The 21,985-nt window shown below is 32.8% G+C and overlaps 6 protein-coding genes across 8 annotated transcripts; 5 read left to right on the top strand and 1 right to left on the bottom strand.

The window, feature by feature from the left end:
* Positions 1 to 727: 727 nt before the first annotated feature.
* T10G3.3 (Abnormal cell migration protein 18-like fibronectin type I domain-containing protein) lies at positions 728 to 3,328 on the top strand (the record flags this gene model as incomplete). Its single annotated transcript, NM_073945.8, has 7 exons — positions 728 to 814; positions 1,543 to 1,671; positions 1,945 to 2,174; positions 2,226 to 2,307; positions 2,770 to 2,948; positions 2,994 to 3,117; positions 3,162 to 3,328. The coding sequence occupies 7 exons, from the start codon at positions 728 to 730 to the stop codon at positions 3,222 to 3,224; spliced, it is 894 nt and encodes a 297-aa protein (NP_506346.2). The 3' UTR covers positions 3,225 to 3,328.
* A 2,586-nt stretch (positions 3,329 to 5,914) lies between these two features.
* On the top strand, positions 5,915 to 8,326 carry T10G3.4. Of its 2 annotated transcripts, none has more exons than NM_001276952.4 (7): positions 5,915 to 6,067; positions 6,440 to 6,591; positions 6,635 to 6,735; positions 7,078 to 7,283; positions 7,330 to 7,477; positions 7,585 to 7,719; positions 8,199 to 8,323. In NM_001276952.4, the coding sequence occupies exons 1-7, from the start codon at positions 5,925 to 5,927 to the stop codon at positions 8,277 to 8,279; spliced, it is 966 nt and encodes a 321-aa protein (NP_001263881.1). In that variant the 5' UTR covers positions 5,915 to 5,924; the 3' UTR covers positions 8,280 to 8,323. The 2 variants fall into 2 exon arrangements, with proteins under 2 accessions (NP_001263881.1, NP_506345.2); NM_073944.4 differs by having other exon boundaries at positions 5,919 to 6,067; positions 7,585 to 7,728; positions 8,199 to 8,326.
* Positions 8,327 to 10,487: 2,161 nt separating this feature from the next.
* On the top strand, positions 10,488 to 13,062 carry T10G3.2 (G protein-coupled receptor). Its single transcript, NM_073943.3, has 5 exons — positions 10,488 to 10,704; positions 11,259 to 11,437; positions 11,487 to 11,587; positions 11,631 to 11,984; positions 12,728 to 13,062. Exons 1-5 carry the CDS (start codon positions 10,541 to 10,543, stop codon positions 12,968 to 12,970), a joined length of 1,041 nt encoding a protein of 346 aa, NP_506344.1. The 5' UTR covers positions 10,488 to 10,540; the 3' UTR covers positions 12,971 to 13,062.
* An 841-nt stretch (positions 13,063 to 13,903) lies between these two features.
* T10G3.8 (Cyclin-dependent kinase inhibitor) lies at positions 13,904 to 16,151 on the top strand. The gene is made up of 6 exons (NM_001383441.1): positions 13,904 to 14,078; positions 14,843 to 15,012; positions 15,438 to 15,642; positions 15,780 to 15,833; positions 15,878 to 15,935; positions 15,981 to 16,151. Exons 1-6 carry the CDS (start codon positions 13,980 to 13,982, stop codon positions 16,019 to 16,021), a joined length of 627 nt encoding a protein of 208 aa, NP_001370226.1. The 5' UTR covers positions 13,904 to 13,979; the 3' UTR covers positions 16,022 to 16,151.
* A 523-nt stretch (positions 16,152 to 16,674) lies between these two features.
* Positions 16,675 to 21,288, top strand: T10G3.1 (uncharacterized protein). Its single transcript, NM_073942.5, has 5 exons — positions 16,675 to 16,973; positions 19,550 to 19,707; positions 20,294 to 20,512; positions 20,566 to 20,664; positions 20,711 to 21,288. The coding sequence occupies exons 1-5, from the start codon at positions 16,829 to 16,831 to the stop codon at positions 21,044 to 21,046; spliced, it is 957 nt and encodes a 318-aa protein (NP_506343.2). The 5' UTR covers positions 16,675 to 16,828; the 3' UTR covers positions 21,047 to 21,288.
* On the bottom strand, positions 21,269 to 21,978 carry F25H9.7 (Succinate dehydrogenase assembly factor 3; the record flags this gene model as incomplete). Of its 2 annotated transcripts, NM_001269580.3 has the most annotated exons (4): positions 21,269 to 21,498; positions 21,550 to 21,615; positions 21,662 to 21,782; positions 21,839 to 21,978. In NM_001269580.3, the coding sequence occupies 4 exons, from the start codon at positions 21,913 to 21,915 to the stop codon at positions 21,349 to 21,351; spliced, it is 414 nt and encodes a 137-aa protein (NP_001256509.1). The 2 variants fall into 2 exon arrangements, with proteins under 2 accessions (NP_001256509.1, NP_001256510.1); NM_001269581.3 differs by lacking the exon at positions 21,839 to 21,978 and having other exon boundaries at positions 21,349 to 21,498; positions 21,662 to 21,748.
* Between the last annotated feature and the right edge of the window lie 7 nt (positions 21,979 to 21,985).

The following is a 21,985-nucleotide window of genomic DNA, read 5'->3' as shown; positions in this document are numbered from 1 at the left end:
AACATTTTTTTTGGATTAAAAAAAATCGCTCGTGCCGAGACCGGACATTGCACCTTTTTTAGCAAAAATAATATGCCTATTTTTCATTATTTAATATCAATTCTGCTGAATATCTAAGTCATATTCTAGGAAAACATTTCAATAAGGGGGATCCTCCCTTCATATCTCTTCCGCTCTTCATCTCATCGGTCATCATCTTCTCCGAGATAAAATCAAAATATCTGCAACTACATAGACTTCACCTTATTGATGACGTCATAACATCTTCTGCAGCAGCATCTCCCGAAGCTCCGCCCACATTTCAACGTCTTCTGTCGTTTCGGACGATCAAGGACAAGTAATACACACAGAGGTTAGGTTAAAAAAAAATGAAAGAAGACGTCAATTTCTCTTCTTTTTCTCCATCACTCACTTTTTCGAATAAATTTGTTATCATTGAATTCTCTGATCTTTATCTCTTTTATTCATCGCTTTTTATCCATGGAGAAGGGGTTGAATGGGAACATATTTTGTGTGTTAGGTGACCTTTTTTATTTAAATGTTACACATCTTCTCACTAGTTACCGAATACTGTTCAAAATCTAATTTAACTTCTTCATTCACTTTCATTTTGTTTCATTAACTAACTTGTCGCATTAGTCATGTTTTATTCCACCAGTCTTTTTTAGGTTTCTAAAACTTTGGTTCTATCTGGAAATAAAGAAATATCTGAAATCCAAACTTTCAGATGTTACTACCACTTCTTCTTCTCTCAACAGCTGTAGTTAATGGATGTGTTCACAAGGGTGAAAAATATAAGAATGGAGATACTTGGGTGAGATATTTTATGTATTATTCAGTGTTTAAAATAAATGTTCGATGCTATTCAAATATTGTGTGGCAGAATTTTTTTCTTCAGTTTTAAATGTCTAAAACACGATTTTTGACAAATTTTGTGGCAACAGCGCCTCGAGCCAATTTTTATCGACTTCAATGTAGATATTGTGATGGTCCAAGTATGTACCAGTGCCTTAAAGTTATCAAAAACTGCAAAATGGTAAAATTTTTCCTATGTTTCAAAAGTTAACCTAAGAAAATGCTGAGACTCGGTTTTTCCTGCTCAGTTTGAGCATGTTTAAACAACCTTGTCAACCTCGATACTCGAATTTTAAAATAATTTTGTACACTCTTTATATTAACGCTATTTTGAAACCAAATTTCAAATCACTTACGGAACTTTTGCCATTTATTTCTGCATTAAAGAAAAGTATGCGATTTTGTTACAGTTTAGTTTTCAACGGAATCAAAAAAGCTATCGTTTTCCGTACTTTGCCACATAATTACCAACAGATTTCGTGAATACTTTTAACAAGCAGTCAATCATTTTTGTTACCTTCTATATACCTCCAAAAGTATCTTGCAGTAACTGCTTAATTACTCTGAAATTCTTTTTTACCGGTTTCACTGGGAAAATGTAACTTGTTTGTGGTGAAAAACAATCTTTGGACAAACTAAACGTTTTTGTGATCTGTTGTTTTCAAATCAACGAATTTTTTTTTTCAGATAGCCCGTTCAACCTTCGTACTTCGATGTGATATCACTAAAAATGGTTGGAAGACTACAGTAATTGGTTGCAAAACTGATGAAGGTGTCCACGTGTTACCCGGTCAGACAGTTCATGAAGGAAATACGGTTTGTGATCAGGTTCACGTACTGGTTTTACTACTGACCAGTATCAAAGTCACTAACATTCCTTTCTTCTTTTACAATCACCTCAACTATTTTTGACCGGTGCCCAACCCTTAATTTAGTTCAATTTGAAATGATAACTGCAAACCAGTTATGACAGTTCACTAGTGGGAGACACAATAAATGATGATTAACAGATAGAAATAGCAAAAATGACTTTTGAAAGACAAAACGTACAGAAAACTAGTTTAATTTTTATAATTTTTTTTGTTTTAGAAATACGAATGTTTGAAAGAGAAAGATGGAACTGTTGAAATCAGAAGAACATTAAATATCAAGAGAAAGAAGAGTTGTGGAGACCATTCAATTGGAGATACATGGGTTTTCGAGAAGAGTTTTATGGCAAAATGTACGGCTAAAGGAGTTCAAATATCTGATTGCATTTCGGATTCAGGAATTCCGGTACCACTTAATGGATCACTTGTTTTGAGTGGAATCAAGTATGAGTAAGTTTCGATCCAAAAAATAACGGCAAAAATAATATAATATATTTTCAGATGCGTCATGGATTCGAATGGAAAAGTTTCACTTCACAGAGATGCTGCTCCACAACAAAATACAGTTACTAGGGCAACCACGGTAAGTTTTAGTATTTGAAGATTGATGGTAAATTTTTTAATTCAAAATGTTATAACTTCAAAGGCCACCTCTAGGTAAGTCTGAAAACTAGGAAAGCATTGAGCCTGAAAATGTCAATATGAAATTTTGTTGACCTACAGAAGTTTATTATAGTTTTTTTCTAGTTCGAAGAGCTTCTCGACCGCTTTTTTTCTTACATAGAAAACTGTATACTTCACCTTAATATAAATCGCATAGATCTAGTTTTAGAATCAGCCAAAGTCAGCTCAAACAGTTTTCTTTTGAGATTTGTTTTACTGCTCCAACCTGGTTTTTAATTGGAAAAATATTAGTTGCCAAAGTTATATATATATATTCATTTATTGAGAAGAAAAAAATCAATAAATATAATTAGACTCATCCCGATTTTTGTGCAAGTTGTGCACAAAAATCACACTCTTCCTAACCAGAATTCGATTTCAGTTGAGTCCCGTCGAAATTCTTGGTCCAATGTTTAAGAACTTTGGAGCAATGGATGTCGATGATCTTCTTGCTCCAAAACCTGCAGATCCTGTGCAAGAAGTTCCAGCTGCCGAACAAATGATGGAGACGTCAGAGACAACCTGCGATTTTGAAGGAGAAAATAGGAAGTCTGGAGATATGTAAGTTTGTTTCCTTGTTTCAAAAATCCCATAACATTTTTTCAGCTGGGTATCAGACGGAATTTTCACGAAAAAATGCACAGACGAAGGTGCTACAGTAATCTTGAACTGCATTGTGGACGATAAGACTATTATTAATGTGGATAATGAGCTGACAATTGGAAAGAAGGTTTGAATAGTTTTATTCTTTAAACAATAATAAAATACTTTCAGACCTACAAATGCTACAGGAAAAAGGAGGAAAATAGAGTGTACTACGAAGTTAGAATAAACTAGAAACAATTCCTGATTTCTGAATTTTGCATCTTTCCCACGGGTGCCTAGATCCCATTTTTTTGAAAAACATTTAGTTTTCATCCATAAATAAATATTTTTTTACGTTTCTTCTTGCCTTGAGGAAGTTTTCTTACAATTCCAAATTGAAACCTACTGAAAATAAATCAGAAACATTCTATAGTTACAATGCATCTCAATAGTTTTTCTGGAAGTCTAGGTCGTGAATATTTGTTCTGCAATATTATCAAAACTCATAAAACACAATTCCCAAATCACGCGGCACGAAATGTTTTCCGACCTAATAAATAATAACTTCTGGGGTTGTTTTATTGGATATTGGCACGGTCTATTCATGTACATATTATACGTTTAATTTTAAAATAAGAAACTTTGAAAAGAGACGTTTTGAATTGATGCTTTGTTTTTTTTTAAGTCAAAAATATTGAAATAAATGAACTTATTAGTAGAAGATTACCTGCAATCAGACACATTCCTTTTAACTTGCCCACTTTCCTATTAAAAAATTGGCAGTCCTTGGTTCTGAAGCCTTAGTGGGGTGGTGACTATTTTTGGAAGTTAACTATAAACTTATTACGCAATTAAAAAAGTATTATTTCCGTTGTTTAACAGCTGAAACTGAGTTTAAATCATGAAACATTACGTTCTTATTATATAAATTTAAAAGGAAACTAATCTTGAAACATGTCTGCTAATCAAAGTTCAGCTTTTTGCGTGAAGGTGTAAAACCTAATTTTTTAGTTATCAATTTGAATTTCATTTTCCTACGTTTCGTTTCCCTGAATCCACGTTTTCCCGTATATTACATTTAAGTACCGGCTATACCCTTATTTCCAAATAAATCTGATTAAATTTCTTTTAGGGCAGCTTGGTCAGAAACCTAATTATCTTTTCCTCTAGAAAGTTTAAAGAAACGTGTAAATGTTGGGTTTCATTATTCCGGAGGTCTCAATGGTCTTTTGAGTTTTCAACTTTCAGATTTTAAAGAGTTGTTTTTTTTTTTGAAATTTGAAATTATATTTTTCTTAAAATTCACTGATGCGGAAACTTCAGTGTTTTAAAGGTTATGTACGTATTAAATGAAGATTCTAAAAATTGGAGCATTGAACAAAACTGAATATAAGTTTCCAATGCATGTTTCCTAATTAGAAAAATGACATCAAAAATTCCAAAAATGTAGACAAGTTTATTTTTTCTTGGAACGTTTCTTATGAAAGCTCACAAGAAAATCTTATGTTTTCCTTTTTGGTTGAAACCAGTTTAGGTTCAAATTAACCTATCATTACTAAAATAAATGTCAGGTGATGTCAGCAGATATAGATGTTTTGATTTAACCAGAACATTTATTTTCCCACGACGACTTTCTTCTTTATTTTATTTTTTTAAACCTCTACCTAAAGGTTTGCAGAGTTAATTTTAAACAAAACTTCTCATAACATTTCCGCAAATTTTTATTTATTGTGAAAGCTTGATACTTCTTGAAATTAGAATGAGCACAAAAACGTGTAGTTTTTGGAAATGTTTCCCGGTTTCTTGCTTCTGTTGATTTTTTATTAAAAATTTTTTGAAGAGGAATAAATCAATCTAGTTGACCTGTGTGCATTTTACTACAAGATGCCCCTTGAATTCGGATTCTTGGGTAATGAAGTAAAAAATTTTTTATGCACTCTGAAGTTTAAAAAATAAAATGTTTTCTGGCGGTGACCTCAAATCTTTCAGTTAAAATTTGTAAAGTGTTTTAAACTCATTATATTGTTCTGAGCCGATAAAACATTGGTTTAAAAAAGTATAAATCAGAAAGTTGGAATTAAGAAAGAACGAAGTGCAGGTTCTGTACACTCCATTTAACTGTGTAGGTTTAGTGAAAATTCAAAATACAAACTGTTAATTCTTTTCAAGAAAAATTCAAACACATTCGTCACATAATCAGGAAGTATTTTTAAAAACTCTTGTTTCTGTAAATACTTATTTTATTCAGAAATAAAATTATTCCAGCTCCCATTCGGTCAGAAATATTAGTTCAACAATAACATAAAAGATTGAACAAAAAGGGCGGGGCATGAGTATTTTGTCTTGACGATTCAATTTAGGCCAGTTTATTTAAGTAAAAATATTACCAGATTTCCTCGGAGCTCAGAACTTGAAATTGTTGTTGTACGTTTTTGTTTGTGGTTCGTTTTCTAAAACAATTCCGATTTAGTCCACCACATAATTCCAATTTATAATACGTTTATTTTTTTCTCAAAGGCAATATTTCTAACCTATTTCTGTACCCCGATTGTTTGATTTTACAGTTTTCCAAAAACTATGTATAATACCGATATGGTTCTTTCAATTTTTCCGTATACGGAAAAGGCTCTCCAAGTTTTTAAAACCAAATCTTTCTAGCTCTGAATCACTTCTTCGTTAAGCTTAAATATTGTCTTGAATAATGTTAGGTTGTTGAGCCATTTTTCACAACAATTTCCTTTTAACAGACAAACATGTGATAGATATTTTGAGAAAAAGTAGTGGACAGACATCATGTAATTTTCTCAGAGCTTTTCTGTTTCGTAGCATGGGATTCCGTTGTCTGCGATGACATTTTGATAAGTAGCACTGAGACACTATTTGTTTAAATTCGATTATTTTACTTTTTTACTTTGCTCTCAAATCTTTAAAAATCTACATATTTTCAGATTCATGAATGTCTCATTATGTCCAAGCAATTATTTGTTAAGTATAAATATATTTTCAATAGTATTAACTCTGCCAATGGTAATAATTTTTGTACTTTTATGTATTTTACTTACAATTCATTCGAAAACGTTTCACCCATTTTTCACGTAAGTTTATTTTTTCAATCAAAGCCCAGCATACTTTCAAGGTGACCTAAGCCTGCTTCATGTCTACATATATCGGAAGACTTGCGTGTTTAAATTTTTATCAGAAAGTTTTTGAAATTTCAATACGTAGTATAAAATCGAGTAGCTTGATTTTCAAAGTTTCTTTGAGCTGTTCTCTGGATTACGACAAAAGCAATGATATATTTTTTATTATTAATGAACTTTCTCGGTTCCGGATCTGAAAACTGATCCATGGGTAAAAAACAATAAAAAATTGATTAAATTGTCTGATAAAAACGGAAGTGATTCTATATCTTTAAAAATAACGATAACTTTGTCTAAATCATCGTTATGATTATAAATAAATTCCAGACTGTCCTTCATATTATTAATATCTTCTTACGCAATATGTAACATATGCTTATTACTCAGATCCATTTGTGAACTTTATGATGAAGAAAGCTATTTTATTGATTACGTAGATAAAGCATATTTATGGGTCTACATGTACATTCAACCATGTGGTTAGTTGTTTTCTCATTATAAATAACAATCGAATTATTTCAGTAGTGATCGGTTTAATCGAGCGACTTTGTGCTACTATTTTTGTGAGCTCTTATGAACATTCGAGGCATTGGTTTATGTATATTATTGGTCAAGGACTGGGGGTGGGTAAATGATTTTGTCATGTTTGTAGAACGGTAAAACACTTAAAACAATGACGATGAACACATGTACTCTAGAGTGAATTTCCGGAAGAAGTGACTACAAAAAACTTTTTAAAAAATGTGGCTAAAATTCAAACTAAAAACTTGTTAATCTACGTCAGACAATTTGTCAATTGGCAAGCACAAAAAAGCAAAAAAAAAATTTTAAGCAAAAAAACTTTTCCAAATATACTAATACATTTCGGAAATCGCTCGAACCGTAAACTTCTAGAATTTTCAAAAACCAACAAATGTTGGAAATTTTCGAATTCTTAAAAACTGAAAACTTGAGTAATTTTTCAGGTGGGTGTAGTGTATTACGAAAACTTTTTAGTAAACAATGGACAATACAATGATACCGCAAAAAATGTGCAATTCGGATTGTCGATTTGTATTTGTATTTGCCTTGTTATTTTATTCTTTGTCAATCGTCATTTGACATTCAACTCTCGGCACAAATCTGTACTTACAGTAAGGTATCAGCTAGCTGAGAATGTGAAGGCTTTGAGGTAAGATCAATTTGGACTTCATTACTTAAATTCTACTTTGTTTCAGAACTTTTGTACCATTTGTTGTAGTGGATAACTGTTTATCAGTTCTATTTGTACTTTCTATGATTTTGTTCAAAGTTGACTTCAACATAGACCTAGATGTATGCAGAAGTCATCCAGGGTATACAGTTAGTTTTGCATTATTTAGAGCGGTAAGTGTCTCTGATGATAGAATCCGCCATGATTATTATTGGATAAAGTATTTTGATCAAACGAAATTATTATAATGAAATTAAATTTATTTTTAATTCATTTTCAGATTCTTCTATTAACCCAACTATTCATGCCTCTTCTCGTTGTGAAACAGCATAGTTCAATCTGGAATCAAATCAAGCCTCTGATGGAGAGAAGGAAACCAACAGTTCGTCAGAGCATTGACCCGGATCAGAATAAAGTTCTTAAAGTTTATTATAAGTTAGGAAAATGGTTTTCGGTCTAAGATTTTACTAGTAGCAATAGGTATTTTTGAGGTGAATAAGTGTGCCACTTACCCAATCCGCCAAAAAATTAAGTTTTACAGTAAACTTGGAATTTAAAAAATTAAAGATATTTGTTAGTTTTTCCGTGATAATAAGATCGCAAAATTCTGGGGTGGAATACATGCCATTTTCTAATTTTTTGATGTACATTCAGATTTCTGATGCATATATTGAAACCCATTACATAGTTCTCTGTTAAAATCTCAAAGAAACCTGATTTTTCTGACTTTATAATAAGTGCTCCAAAAATAAATTTTCGTGGATATGCTTTAATTGTTTTTCTAAGAATTCGGGCAAAAATATTTCTAGTTTTCAAGAAATGTACCGACGACCGAAAACCATTTTTAGTAGTATTTGCAAGTATTTCAATAACTAATTTGTTTCTTCATTTCAGATTAATAACGTACTTGGCATAGATATTGTTGGCTCGAACGTCGACTACTTTACTCAACTCAAGGTGCAATGGCTCACTTAATTGTTTTTTTCGGGTTTTAACATGAATAAATTAAAGTTTCACACAATGATTTTTTAATATGATTCGTGCCCTTCATTCGCCAACTTTCCTTTTTTGATATTAGCTACAAGCTCAGGAAACAGCAGCTGCAAATCGTCACAAAATTTTTCTTCGATCTGACACGAGTTTTAAAATGTAATTCCTATTTTTTTTTTCGAATATCCAAGTTTGCGAAGCAAAACAACATTCACGAATTCTTGAACAAATGTCTTCGAAACTAGCATTTCGTCATGTAAATATCATTTTTCTATTGAAACCCTACAATTTAATATTACAAAAATGTTATTAGTTTTGTGTGATCATTCAGTGCTTGGGTTTTTGATCAGTTTTTTTTAGTTCTATGAGGAAACTCTAAATCCTCTCGAAATTCTCACAGAAATTCATTGAATCATCATAATAATTGAATTCCCTGGGACAGAAGTGATCAGGTTTTTTTTTCCAGAATTTTTCATCGAACTACTCGGAAAGTGCTTATTTTTGTGTTCTGATTGTGCCAAAATCTATCTGTAAAACAGAAAATGGTAACTAAATCGACATAATCTGAAACAAAATTCTGGCCGACTTTGTCTATTTTGAGATTTTTGAATTTGAAAGTTATCATTTTTTAAACACTTTTTTGTCTCCTTGCGTAGTAAATCAAAAGAATTCAAATTATCATATGAACAATTCAAACTTTTAGCCTAATCGAGCAGGATTGTAATTTAGATTAGAAAATGTTAGCTGCTATCGAGACAGCGAAGTATTTTGAGTTCTTAACCAGAATGACGGAAACAAAATTGGCTCGCCGCAGAAAGATAGTCAGATACTTTTCAAACTGTTTTGGTAATTTCTGATCAAAAAGTGAAGATATTTTGACACCGTGTCGTGAGAGTTATACGGTACTGTAACAGGGATTATATTATTATTGGAGTGAAAACATCTTCAACGGTTCTGCTAACAAATGAGAGAAGACATTTCTACTTATTTATTTATTTTTCGAATTCCCATTGATAGAAAAAATAGAACAAATTGAATTAGGTTATTTTTTAAAAATCTTTGAAACTAACAGAACTCATATTGAAAAAAATTAAGTCCGTTGAACTTTTTTCATGTTTTCTTCAAATAATTCAACTCCTTCTTGGTTTTTTTAAAAATTTTTTACTTCTTAATTGGGCTCTTTCGAGTAATTTTAAATAACATTTTGCATTACTGATAAACAATAATTTATGTTTTGTTAGGTCGCAATCTAAAGTTTTCTCAGCAAATGACACATCTTAACATATTTTGTTTTTACACAAAATGGTAGGCTCACATTACTAAAATATTTACTTTGCTCCTTATTTTTGACTCATCTGACCAATTTTTGTCTAATTTTATAATCTGAATCGGGAAAATGTCAAAATTGTAATTTGCATGTAAACTGAAAAACAAAGAAATGTATCTTCTGTCTAGGTTTTGATTTGTTGAATAAAGATATCAGGCACGTGCTAGCACTTTTTCGATAAATCCTCCCAGATTGCAATATAAATTTGAACAGAAGAATTCTTCATTTTTCAGATATTCTGAAAATTTTCTGTACGTACCTCAAGGTTATATATTGTTCTAGTTAAGTATTCTAAATAGGCACCAAATTTCATGTCTCATTTTTCATTAGGCGACCTATACATTCTTGGTGCCTATCTGCCTTCTTAATAAGCCTTCGAGCCTCCGAGTTGGAAAAGTGGTAGGCAGGCAAGCAAAAGTCAGGCCGATCTTTATTTTGGGTGTTAAAAATAACAAAGACATTACCCGTTCCATTAAAAAACACTGACCCCTCTGGACCTAAAACACTCATCTTTTCTTGGAAAAGTTATTTTTCGGCTCCAACAGAGTGTTAACTGGAATTCCGAATCAACAAAATTGGCTCTGAAAATACTTCAAGCTTGACGTGAGAAAGCAGTCCCATGTAATCCAGAATCCCGAATTTTTTCATTTTTCAGCTCCAGTTGTGCAAGATTAAAAACCTAATACACGCAAATATTTCTTAATTTTCTGAAACCAGAACTTCGAATATCTGTGTGCCCAGAGGCTATTTGAATAACAATTCCGTTTCTCTAAATAATTACCAACCAAAGTATTTTCTTCGTTTTCTCTCTCCTTCAATTACACCTGTTCATAAGTTTTCAACTCTTTTCTCAAACTTTTTTTTTCAGATTTCCACTCACTTCCTAGAGGTTCTCCGCCCACTGACTTACACTTTATCTATGAATCGGTCCTGGGAAGAGATATTCATGGAGAATTGTGGATCTGAACGACTTTTCTTGTTATCAATTGCCTCATCGGTTGCTCTTGTTCCGTTATCATCATTGTTCTTCTCGGCGAGTGTCGCGTTTTACCGGAAAAGGAAAATTTTTCACCCAATGTTTTCGTAAGTTTTTTAAAAACATTTTTTCGTAGAACCTCTTGTTTCATCATCGTTTTTAAATTTTGACAGATAATTTTTAATTTCCATCAGATATTAAGATTTAATCTCTTTTAATTAAATATGGAATGTCGACATTCTTTGTTGTCTTAGCAGACTTCAAATTGCCCAAAAGACTTGATTTCATAAGAAGATTTATTTGTTTTAATTCCAAAAAGTTTAGTGGGCAGCTAAAAATTCAAAGGTAGAGGTGAAAACTAATATTTTGCCAACTTGTCCCAATACAAATATATCCAAACTTGACAGAAACTGTAAAAAGTATTTTGGGCTCATTTTAAGTTTTTTACAGCGATTAATAAAAATTCGTTTTATAAAGAATTTATTGTTTCTAAATTTCCGTTTTTTGAAAACTCCATTTTTTCGATATCATATTCATCCAATGTTCCGTGTTTGTTAAAAATCACAGGAAAGCATTCTGATTATCGTAAGAATGCGGAGAATATTCAGAACTCTGTAGAAAATACTTCCGAAATCAAATTAGAATATGACAAAATTTTCAGATTTTGTTTCTTTTCTCTTCTCCTGCTTTATTATTCCTCGACTACATTTCTTGCGATTCGAAATATAACTTTTTCATTTTATGGTGAAAACTATGGAAAAGCGCCTAGAATTGCCGATCATGTGGTCATAAACTGCGAGAGGTTTTATATGGCAATTAGTTATTTCATCCCTCCATTGAGTATGTTTTTGGTAATTAACTTTAAATCTAAGTTTTTCAAAATTTCCAGTTGCAATAGGAATTATTGAACGTATTTTTGCCACGGCTTTTTCAAGATTTTATGAAAAATCAAGATATTGGATGACGCTTGGTTACGCATTGGTTTTTGCGGTAACTATTAGCATGTTGCAGCTTTGCAATCAAATAATTTCAGTGTATTTTGGTGTATATTGAATTTGCAAATCGACATGTGATGATGGCAACAATTCCAACAAGAAATATTCAAGTTCTGTTCGCGATCATCTGCTCCTGGTCACTGATCCTTTTGTTATTTATCAACCGTTCAAAGTCGAAATCTGGAAGAGCAAAATCGGCACTTTCTGAAAGATATCAAGTCAACGAAAACTTGAAAGCATTGAGGATTCATATTCCAGTTGTATGCGTTGACACTGGCATTCAGATAATGTTTCTCTGCTCTGATATATTTTGGAATACTGCGCAGGTGTTGAATCTCAACTATTGCTATGACGACAATATATACTTGCATAAATTCGTAGTCTTCAGATTGGTAGGTTTTTGAGAAATATTTTTTATACCAAATGGGGGTTTGCTGAATTGGAAAAAATGAGTTGTACTATAAACAAAGTAAAAAAGTTAGAAAATTTCTCAAAAAATGCATCTCATCAAAGCTCCGTCATAATTGAACTCTCAGCAAACATTTAAAATCATAAGTTCACCTATTCTTTTGCATACGCCAATGATCTTGTTTTAATACAAATTTTAGACAGAATTTCAATTAAAAAATATTTTTAAGATAAAAATGTTTTAAACCCTGTTTCTGCATTTCAAGAATTTAGAATAATTTTTAAGTACCAGCCGTTCGCTAAATTGATTCAATAAATTGTAGAGTGCTAATCTTTCTGTACAGTTACACATTTACCTGGAGTTTTGACCCTTCAAAAAAGTTCAAGAAGCTTACTGATTTTTCTAGAATATTCTAGAAGCTTTCTGATTTTTTAATAAAGTTTTAGAGCTATTCAGATTTTTTCAAGGAAAATTCGAAAACCATTCAGTTAATCCTACTGTAGTCCTACAGTACTACTACAGTACTCCGACCATATCCCTCCACTAATCCTAAAGCAATATCCCTTCGAAAGACGAAAAGCCATTTTTTTCTAAAATCCAGACTACAAACTACAAAGGAGACAGACGTACACTATTTTTTATACATATATACGTTATGATTATCAGAAAATGCTCGTTTTTAATAAACTAAAACATTTTTAATACTAGAATGCAATAAAATTTCAGATTGGCTTCATCCTTCAATACTTCATACCTTTCATAATCCTTCACCGCTTCAGTCAAATGTGTTGTAATTCACTTCGTCGTCGTCCAGTAAGACGATCTCATCCAATATCTCCATCCCCTGGGACAAGTCCCTCGTCTGTAGTCACCATCCAGAACGTATTCGGAATGACGTTGTCTGGAGAAGCAAATGGGCCAGCTGGACAGGAAGCTCATTTTAAGAATTTGTATGCACAATGGAACTAACTAGATAATTATGTACGTGTTTTCAGTCTTTTTCTGTGTTTTTGTTATTTTGTGTATTTTTTCGAAATGAAATCTTCAATTCGAATGCCAAACAATTTTTCTCATTTCCGGGTTCTTTTTGCTTTTTCTTAAAATTTATTACGTTTTAGTCACCCAGGAATTCTTCGGAATTGCTTGATTAGTTGCTTCTCCCACTTTATTGGAGGCGTTTTCCGGGCGATATGATACAAAGCGAGGCAAGATGAAGGCAGGCGGATGGAGACACCTTCCGGTTTTCTAAAAAAATGAAATCCAAAATTTCGCTTGTCAACTGGAAATATCCCAGATTACGTTTTCCCAAATCGAATCTCATCAGTTTTACTTATGTGTTTCGTTTTAATTTCTTGACACTTGCAGCCATTCTCTTGCTAAAATTTTTCTTGCAGGAAATATAAACAAATGTCGAGTATATTAAATTAATCTTTTACAAGTATTTTGAACCAAAATTTTATTTTTAAAATGTTACCTCTGACACAATTGCTTCCGTGTGCGACACCAATAGTTTCCTAACTTAATTTGCAAAACTCTTATTTTTGCAAAAGGTAAAAGTTATTATAGATTCATGGTAGTTATTATTTAAAAGACAAGTGCAGAGCACAGGCAAGCACAAAGAATTTCCATCAAAGTTATTGTGGTTTGTTGTTCCATGCACATGTCATTTGTTTATTCTTTACAACTTCCCGATCTGCAACTGCAACGATCTGAGTTGCACCATGTTTCCAGGAACTTGTCACTCTATTCCTTTCATTCATTCTCTGTTTTTCACCATCCAAAGGTCATCTATGGACCCTCCAAATAACCAAATTCATGTCTGTTTGGTATTCATGAGAGAATGCCATTCGACCTCTTTCTTCTCTGCAACAAGTTCCCTCCCATTCTCAAGATGTCATGCACCACGCCTACTTTCTTCACGGAGGCCCTCTCTGGAGAGCTCGGTTTCATTTTGGTATTGGTTTGTTTTCAGATCAAAATGAATATCAATGAGCTTGTTCATGGAATGAATGGTATCAGTTTGGAACGAGGTATGAAACATCAGGATAGTGAGACGTCGGAGCATCATGAGAGAGGGGTGAGTTTAGGCTTTTCCAGTTTTCAAGGAATCTCAGAGCATTCTCTTTTAAAATAGAATTAGATCGCTGATAAATATCTGAATACATATACTCATAAAATTACCGATTACCATAATTGAAAGCTTTAAAAAGTTTTTGATTTTTCGAAATTTTCTGTCAAAGATTTGGCAAGCTACCAAATTTTAATAAATTTTGAGAAATTTAGAGCGATGACATTTAAGTTAACTCCTACAATGTTTGAATACAAGTATTTAAATTATAGTTAAAATACATAAACATATCGTAGAAAAAAAAACCATTTTTGGACGACATCCAAAATTATGTTGGTTGAAAACTACATATGTATCTGTAGCTTTTTACTTCCATTTTTCAAATCTAAACGAATTCTGATTTGTTTCAAAAATTCGTTTGGTTGTTTCGAAACCATGAAAATGATTTTAAAATTTTAAACATCGTCCAAAATGTTAAAGTGCTAATTATTTTAGTATATTCTATGATCTTTTATTCAATTTTTTGAGAGTTGTTTATACTTTTGCTAATCGAACAACTGTCGTTTTTGTTAAAACTCTATTTTTGTCAATAAACAAGTCTACCAGAGGCTAAAATAGAAGTTACGAATACATAATTGAATATTCGTCCAAAAGCCCTCCCAAATCTATCTCACTCACCTCCGTTCAAAACACAATAAAGAAACATGAGAATTCCCCATAGAATACGAGATTTTTGCACCTTTTCCTTATTTTTTATGAATATCATCTTGCAGCATCTAACCAGAAAATCTTCAACCACTTCATCTACGGGCTCTCTACATGTTGATAAAAAGAAACACCTTTTTCGAAAAGATTCCGAAGTCAAGATGGAAGCGATTTTCAAAGAATTGTTCTCTCCTGACGCCAAAATTGTAGACCATTTTGATGGGGAAATGTTGATGATGTAAGCTTTCAAAAAATTATAACCGTGTTAAATAAGAAGATTTTTGAAAAATCGCGTTTATTAAAAAATAACATTCCGGAAGTATTTTTAAAATGACGTATTTAAAGAATAATTTTCAAATGTTTATGAAAATCTTCAAACATATGCGAGGAATTCAACAATCTGAGCTCTACTTATGGTATTCGATGTACATTGCCTATGTATTTCAATTTTAGCCAAACTCTGCTCCAAATTGCGTAGACTTATATACCGTTCATGCTTGACCTGCGCAATTTTTTTTTATTTCTTCCTCTCTTCTTTGAAAATGTTTACAGTATGTAGAAAATAAACCTAAACTCTTCTTGAAAACAAGTACTTCATTCTGTTCATATCCCGTTTCATTGTCTTATTATGAAAAATATGATGTTCATACTTATTATCTTCAGCCCTGGCATTGAACTTGAAGATTCCAAAAATGAAGATTCCCTGTTGATTTCGAATCATGATAGATTCAAACTTCGTCGTCAAACTTCATTAGTACCAAAAAATGAAGTAAAAAAGAATGCATCTCCTCAACCTCGAGTCCGTGTAATTACTCGAAAATCGCCATCTCCGTTACGTAAATTGTCAACTCCAACGCAAAGAAAGCGGGTAAGAAGTTGTGGAAAACAGGAAATTAGGGAAATTCAACACTATCTGATGTTATTTCTTTTTGTTTTCTTTTCGAAATTAATTGAACCAAATGCACGTAGAGAGGGGAAGTTCAAAGCACATTTCTTTTGTTTCAGTCATCCTCCTCGAAAGCCCCTCTTCCAAAATTGAGTGCTCCACCAAGTCTAAAGGTACAATAGATCAAATTAATGGAATTGAAAAAGAACGGTTTCAGCCAAACTTTGTGACGGTAGCCGATGAATCGTTGACTGCAGCGTATTTGCGAAAGAATCGTAAGCTTAGAAGACCATGATGAAGAGTTAATCTAGAAGTTTCAGCAATTCCGTTGAGAAGAGGAGTGTCAATTCCACAGAAGTGATTGGAAATTTCCTACTCTAAAATTGTCAATCAAGATAATTTATAACCTGTTACAATGTAACCTAAATTATTCAATAACTAATAATTTGTAAGTAAATAACATATTATAAATATATTTATTGCGAAGTTAACAAAAATCGAATTTCCTCTATTAGACTTGCACCCGACCATTTTACTTTGACAGTCCATATCTCACTCAGTTCAATCAAAATATTTCATAACATTGAAAATTGCAAAACTAATTTTTCTATAGTTGCTCCTAATATAATGAGAAACTGGATAAAAGAATGTGATGATGTAAGTTTTCAATGAATTATGGGATATTGTTCGACCTCTTAAAAAAAGTCACCAGTGATGATGTGAAATATTTATAGACTGACGCTACTCTACCTTTAACAAAATTTTAGTTAAATGTTTGTTATCCTCCAGTGAAATTTGTGACTAAAAAATCTAAAATTTTGGTAGGTATTTTACAATCCATAAAAAATATGTGACTGCAACGTCATAGAGTAAAACTAGAGCTTAACAATATTAAAACAACAAATCACACAGATCTTCATTGTCATCTCCTCGTTGCTTCCTCTTCTTGTTCCTGACGTCAATATAAGAATCAGGTGTCAAAACAACAAGAAGAAAGGTAAGGTCAAATCAGATCAATAATATTGGCTCTTCCATCCGACGACATGTGTCAGCTGCTCAACAATTTCTCCGTCTTCGTCGTCTTCGTCGTCTCACTCGATTCTCTATTCATCTTGTAGCATTCGTGAGGATCCCCCTAGGTTGTCTCATTATTCATCTCACATCACTTATGAACTATTACCTATTCTCCCTTTGTTTAATACTTCTGTGTTCAATTGTCAAAACAAGCCCAGTAGGACATGATGGAACAGAGGATGATAATCTAGAATCCAGAAGATCTGAAGATGTAACGACGACTCATCCGACGTTCACAGGTTCGAGCCAACAAGGTCCATATTGTAGAACATTAGATGTAGACCAATAGATAAATGTCATAATCATCATTGTCGTCTTCACACGAACATCTTCTTTTTCCTCTTTCTTTTTGGTCTCATTTCTCATTCATGAACAATGATGTGAGAATGTGATGTTTTGAAAATAACAATCGGGTTTTTAAATGGAATTTCCAATTTTCCTAGGATCGCGTGAGCCAAGTTTTTGCAAGACGTGTTGAGAATGAGAAGTATCAGCAAAAAAACCAATATCTTATTTAGAATTCTTCCAAAACAATGGAATGATGAGAGGTCCGGGTATGTGGAAATTTTTAAGGAAGCTCTATTTTATGAACTAAAGTGGTTTTTGCCTCAACTTTCGTTGCAAATTGGTGCAAGGTTGGCAAAAAAATTGGATAAAAATTTTTACATCGATTATAAACATTGGAAAAAGAAAATAATTTGTTAAAAAAGAAATTTTTTAATTTCTTGCAAAATAATTTCAATTGTGATTTTTCTTTATTTTTATAGAATTTCAGAGAATTGAATCTTTGGTTTCAAATATATTTTCCACGTGTACTTTACCGGTCTACTATGTGACCTAGAAAAAGTAAACAACTCGGTCAACGATTTATTCTGGATTTACGACATCCCTTTATCGAACTTAATGAGAATGATCCAAAAAAATTTCCAAATATTTATGACGATTTTAGATGAAAAAAATTGTTCTTTAAAGGTATAATTCATTGAAACGTTGCAAAAAAGTTTCAAAAAAATTTGCTTCCTCTCGAAAAATGGGGAACTCAGTTTTTTCTACCATAATATTGACTCTGCAAAAAAATTTTTTGAACCTATTGTTCAAATTTTAAAACTGGTTGTATTATTCTTACTCGAACATTTTATAGGTTCAGATTTACAGAAAGTCTCGAGGTTTCCCAAGAAACCAATTTTTGAAAATTGGGCAAATTACCAAATTTTTTCCTGACATATCTGTATGAGTCATAAAACGTCAAGAATACACATTTCCCTTCCACTCACTCACTTTTCGAAACTTTATCCATTTTCAATAACAACAACTCTGATGCTCGACATGTTCCCTGTGCTCATATCACGTGCACTACCGATTGCTCAGTTGATTTCTCTCATACACATATATCTCTTTCTTCGATTTGAAGAAGAAAACAACATAATCAGAAATAAATTTTTTTTTGAGAAAATAATGTCCTTGGAATCGTTTTTTGTGTGTCTAGGAGGCTCTGGAGTGAGAGGAAAACATGTGGAAATTCAGGCAAATACTCTGACCCCAAAATCATTGACTACCTGTTCTGATTGCCTTCCTGTTCTCATTGCCTACTTGTTGCTCGTTGACTACCTTTTCTCATTGCCTACTCTTTCTCATTGCCTACCCTTTGCTCATTGTCTACTCGTTTTCTTCATCAGTCAAGAGGCACGTACAAGGACCGTATTCCAAGAATACATCAAAGGTACATCTACTCAATTTGTTCATTCATTCAAAGGGTATACATATTTACAATCTTTCAATCTGTACACAACATTTCGGGCAACAATTAGTAGTAGCTGAGTCATGTTTTAATTTATATTAATTTTGATAGGACACGCAAAGGCAGGGCAACAGTCATTATTCATCAACATTAATAGCAACAATAGCAACAAAAAACAACAATTGAAAACTTGAAAAAAAGTGGCAAAGAACGTAAAAACAATAACAATGAAATTTGACATAAGAAATTCATTCGGAGTCGGAGTCAATCACTCGTTTTCTGCTTTTGAGCATATAGGAACATGACGCCGTAGTATCAGACGTGTCAGACAAGGATGCACTGGAGTTAATAGTGGAAATAAAAACTATTGAATTAGAGAGAAAAAATATTTCTGATCATTTTGTTAGTTGGACATTTGTTTTCCAGATGTGTATTTTTTGAGATACGTCAGTTTGAAAATACTCATTTCAGAGAGTTTTGGAGGTTATTTCATTTTTAGATCGAAAGCCACTATTAACTCCAGTGCATCCTTGTCTGACACGTCTGATACTACGGCGTCATGTTCCTATATGCTCAAAAGCAGAAAACGAGTGATTGACTCCGACTCCGCATGTTTCTTATGCCAAATTTCATTGTTATTGATTTTACGTTCTATGCCACTTTTTTTCAAATTTTTAATTGTTGTTTTTTGTTGCTATTGTTGCTATTAATATTGATGAATGTTTTAATGAATGTTGCCCTGCCTTTGCGTGTCCTATCAAAATTAATATAAATTAAAACATGACTCAGCTACTACTAATTGTTGCCCGAAATGTTGTGTACAGATTGAAAGATTGTAATTATGTATACCCTTTGAATGAATGAACAAATTGAGTAGATGTACCTTTGATGTGTTCTTGGAATACGGTCCTTGTACGCGCCTCTTGACTGATGAAGAAAACGAGTAGACAATGACCAAATGGTAGGCAATGAGAAAGAGTAGGCAATGAGAAAAGGTAGTCAATGATTTTGGAGTCAATGAGTATTTGCCGGAAATTCAAGCAACAACACAATATTAGTTAAGTGAAGTATTTTCAGTTCAACGATTAGATGCTCCGATTGAAAGAATTGAGATACGATTAATTGATGATAACACAACACATTCAGCACCTGAGGTCACTGTGAGTCCTGTAAGAGAAGTGGAGAGAGTTAAAGCTGAAAATGATGGAAATCAAGAATTGGTCTCTACGGAACAGGTAATAACACAATTATTAGAATATAAAGTTTATTATGTAGTTCTACAGCCTATGGGAAATTTCCATTTAGGTTTATTCTCAAAAATTGAGATTAACAGCGCAACCAAGAAAAACAAATAGAAGAAATAAAAACAACTGTTCAATTTTGATGGTGTCGAGACCCGCTATCGTATTCTTATGTCACAAATTGCACAATAAATAGTGCAAAAACCACTTTCCCATTATTTCTTTAAACTTATGAAACGCCATTTATTTCTCACTACTACAGCAAATTATAGTTTGTCAAAAAGTGATCGATTACTGTATTAAAATTTCGCAATTATGTACATGAAACGCGTGCTTAAAGGCACATGGACATGGATTCGTATCGGTCTCACAGCGAAAATTTGTTTAAAAGTTTGTACTGTCATCGACTTTTTTCTCGTGGCGAGACCCATCCGACCAACTCTGTGCGCTTCTCGTTTGGCAAATGACGGAATTACCATATGTTGAGTTCTCGGCGGCTCGTAAGTTTTAAATTAAACATTTAAACCCTCAAATTGTCTAAGATTTTTCATTTGCAACAAAATCTCAAAATGACTTTTAGACTGCTGAGCTTGTCCATGAACCAGATCAACATCCATCACCAGCACCTACAGAACCATTAACCGCTAACGATGATATGTACAAAAAAGTTGAATATGTAGTTCAACCGACTTCAAATGAACTTACACCTACTACGGATAGATCATCTGAGCCAATTGTCGTTGGTGAAGATCCTTCCTACTACTCAACAACACCGTCTGATCAGCAAGCTAGTGCAGAGGTGATATTTTCTAGAGATTTGAAATCAATGATAAATAGAAGTTTAAAATTCAGGCAAAAGCATGGATTTCAGTGTCTACAACAGTTCCGAAGTTTGAGGGAGACATTGATGAAGATGATCTACCCCCGCCACCAGCTACTGAGGATACGGAGGTAGATTTTCCGTTCTGAGAAGAAATCTAAAATTGGACATTTTCAGAATGAAGAACCTGAGGAGGAATGTTTGGCAAATAAAGAAAAATTGAGTGATGAAGTTATTGAAAAACTTCAAGCAGAAACTACAATGTACTATAGACTTGTCCGTCAACGAAATGAGCAACAAAAAGAGTATTGTGGAGGTGGAGAAGCCAGAGATACATCTTCCGATATGTTCAGAAGATGTAGTAATTGGAGAGCCGAGAAACTTGTCTACTATTACAAATTGATGCGTAAAACCTATTGCCAAGTTGACAATTGGCCAAATTCGCCGAAAATCAAGAAGACATATGGAGAATATCTGAATTTGTTTGGCACTTTTTATGCTTTCCAAAAGTAGATTTGTATTTTTTGATTTTCTCTGAAACGGGTATCCTTATCAATATTCCTGTACACGATCTTATTCGTCTGTTTATCGATAAACTGTCATACAAATCGTCATATTAATCAAATGCTATGAAAAATCAAAAGCATTTTCTCTCTGGCTCTTCCAGTGTTGGTAGTAGTTTGTTAATCAAGCATTGACGATAGATTTTTCTGTTTTACATTTGATTTGTCAATTTTTGAATGAAATGTTTATATAAACTTTGCAACTAACAACAATTTCTACACCAGTTCTTTAAAGAAATCGGCAAGGATCTTCTATATTGGCTTTTCTCGACTTTCCGTGACATTTTGAAGATTTTGAAGAAAATCGTCTCGTCCCATGTGCTTATCGGCTTCTACCCTCAATTCTACCAATTGTTGAATGTGCTCATTGCTGAGTTGCTCCATTTTATCCGAGTCTAAATCCTGAAAAAAACAAAAATTTTTAAGAACCAATAATAAGACAAGATAACTAACTTTTCCAATGTTTCCTTTTCGAATTCCAGCGCTCGATAATTGTTTGGACAGCATCACACAATAATTCTTAAAAACAATTAATTTTTTTAACGTAATTTCACCATCGACATACCGTCCACTCTGTGATGAATGGCTTCACAAACTCCGGTTTTGCCGTTTTGTGTCTTTTGAATTCATCTTTCACATATGTATCGCCCATGAGCCGAGCTTGAGCCGGCAATCCATAATGAAGTCTGAAAATCAGGAATTTGTTTTAGATAAAAAGATACTTTAACGAGCGGAAATTTACCTAAGAATGCTTTTGTACAAATACAATGGAAATCTTTCGGGATTAATGGCCCTTGCAGCTTGTTGAGCAGCTTTCATTGTAAAAACAAAAAATAAAATAAAAATGCACGTGAGTCCGAGTGGAGTACACGCCAAAATGGCCTAGAAA

The sequence above is a fragment of the Caenorhabditis elegans genome, chromosome V (assembly GCF_000002985.6).
Source record: "Caenorhabditis elegans chromosome V".
Classification (NCBI taxonomy): domain Eukaryota; kingdom Metazoa; phylum Nematoda; class Chromadorea; order Rhabditida; family Rhabditidae; genus Caenorhabditis; species Caenorhabditis elegans.
The sequence above is the reverse complement of the archived record's forward strand: the minus strand, read 5'-3'. Positions and strand labels throughout refer to the sequence as shown.

Excerpts from the sequence above, each read along its gene's own strand:
- T10G3.8 (NM_001383441.1), top strand. The coding sequence starts at position 13,980 with ATGAATATCAATGAGCTTGTTCATGGAATGAATGGTATCAGTTTGGAA. Across the intron at positions 15,834-15,877 it reads GTGCTCCACCAAGTCTAAAG|CCAAACTTTGTGACGGTAGC; the intron begins GTACAATAGATC and ends GAACGGTTTCAG. Across the intron at positions 15,936-15,980 it reads AGCGTATTTGCGAAAGAATC|CAATTCCGTTGAGAAGAGGA; the intron begins GTAAGCTTAGAA and ends TAGAAGTTTCAG.
- T10G3.1 (NM_073942.5), top strand. The coding sequence starts at position 16,829 with ATGAACTATTACCTATTCTCCCTTTGTTTAATACTTCTGTGTTCAATT. Across the intron at positions 16,974-19,549 it reads GACTCATCCGACGTTCACAG|TTCAACGATTAGATGCTCCG; the intron begins GTTCGAGCCAAC and ends AAGTATTTTCAG. Across the intron at positions 20,665-20,710 it reads CAGCTACTGAGGATACGGAG|AATGAAGAACCTGAGGAGGA; the intron begins GTAGATTTTCCG and ends GGACATTTTCAG.
- T10G3.4 (NM_073944.4), top strand. The coding sequence starts at position 5,925 with ATGAATGTCTCATTATGTCCAAGCAATTATTTGTTAAGTATAAATATA. Across the intron at positions 6,592-6,634 it reads CATGTACATTCAACCATGTG|TAGTGATCGGTTTAATCGAG; the intron begins GTTAGTTGTTTT and ends GAATTATTTCAG. Across the intron at positions 7,478-7,584 it reads GTTTTGCATTATTTAGAGCG|ATTCTTCTATTAACCCAACT; the intron begins GTAAGTGTCTCT and ends ATTCATTTTCAG.
- T10G3.2 (NM_073943.3), top strand. The coding sequence starts at position 10,541 with ATGAATCGGTCCTGGGAAGAGATATTCATGGAGAATTGTGGATCTGAA. Across the intron at positions 11,438-11,486 it reads TTATTTCATCCCTCCATTGA|TTGCAATAGGAATTATTGAA; the intron begins GTATGTTTTTGG and ends CAAAATTTCCAG. Across the intron at positions 11,588-11,630 it reads GTTACGCATTGGTTTTTGCG|TGTATTTTGGTGTATATTGA; the intron begins GTAACTATTAGC and ends AAATAATTTCAG.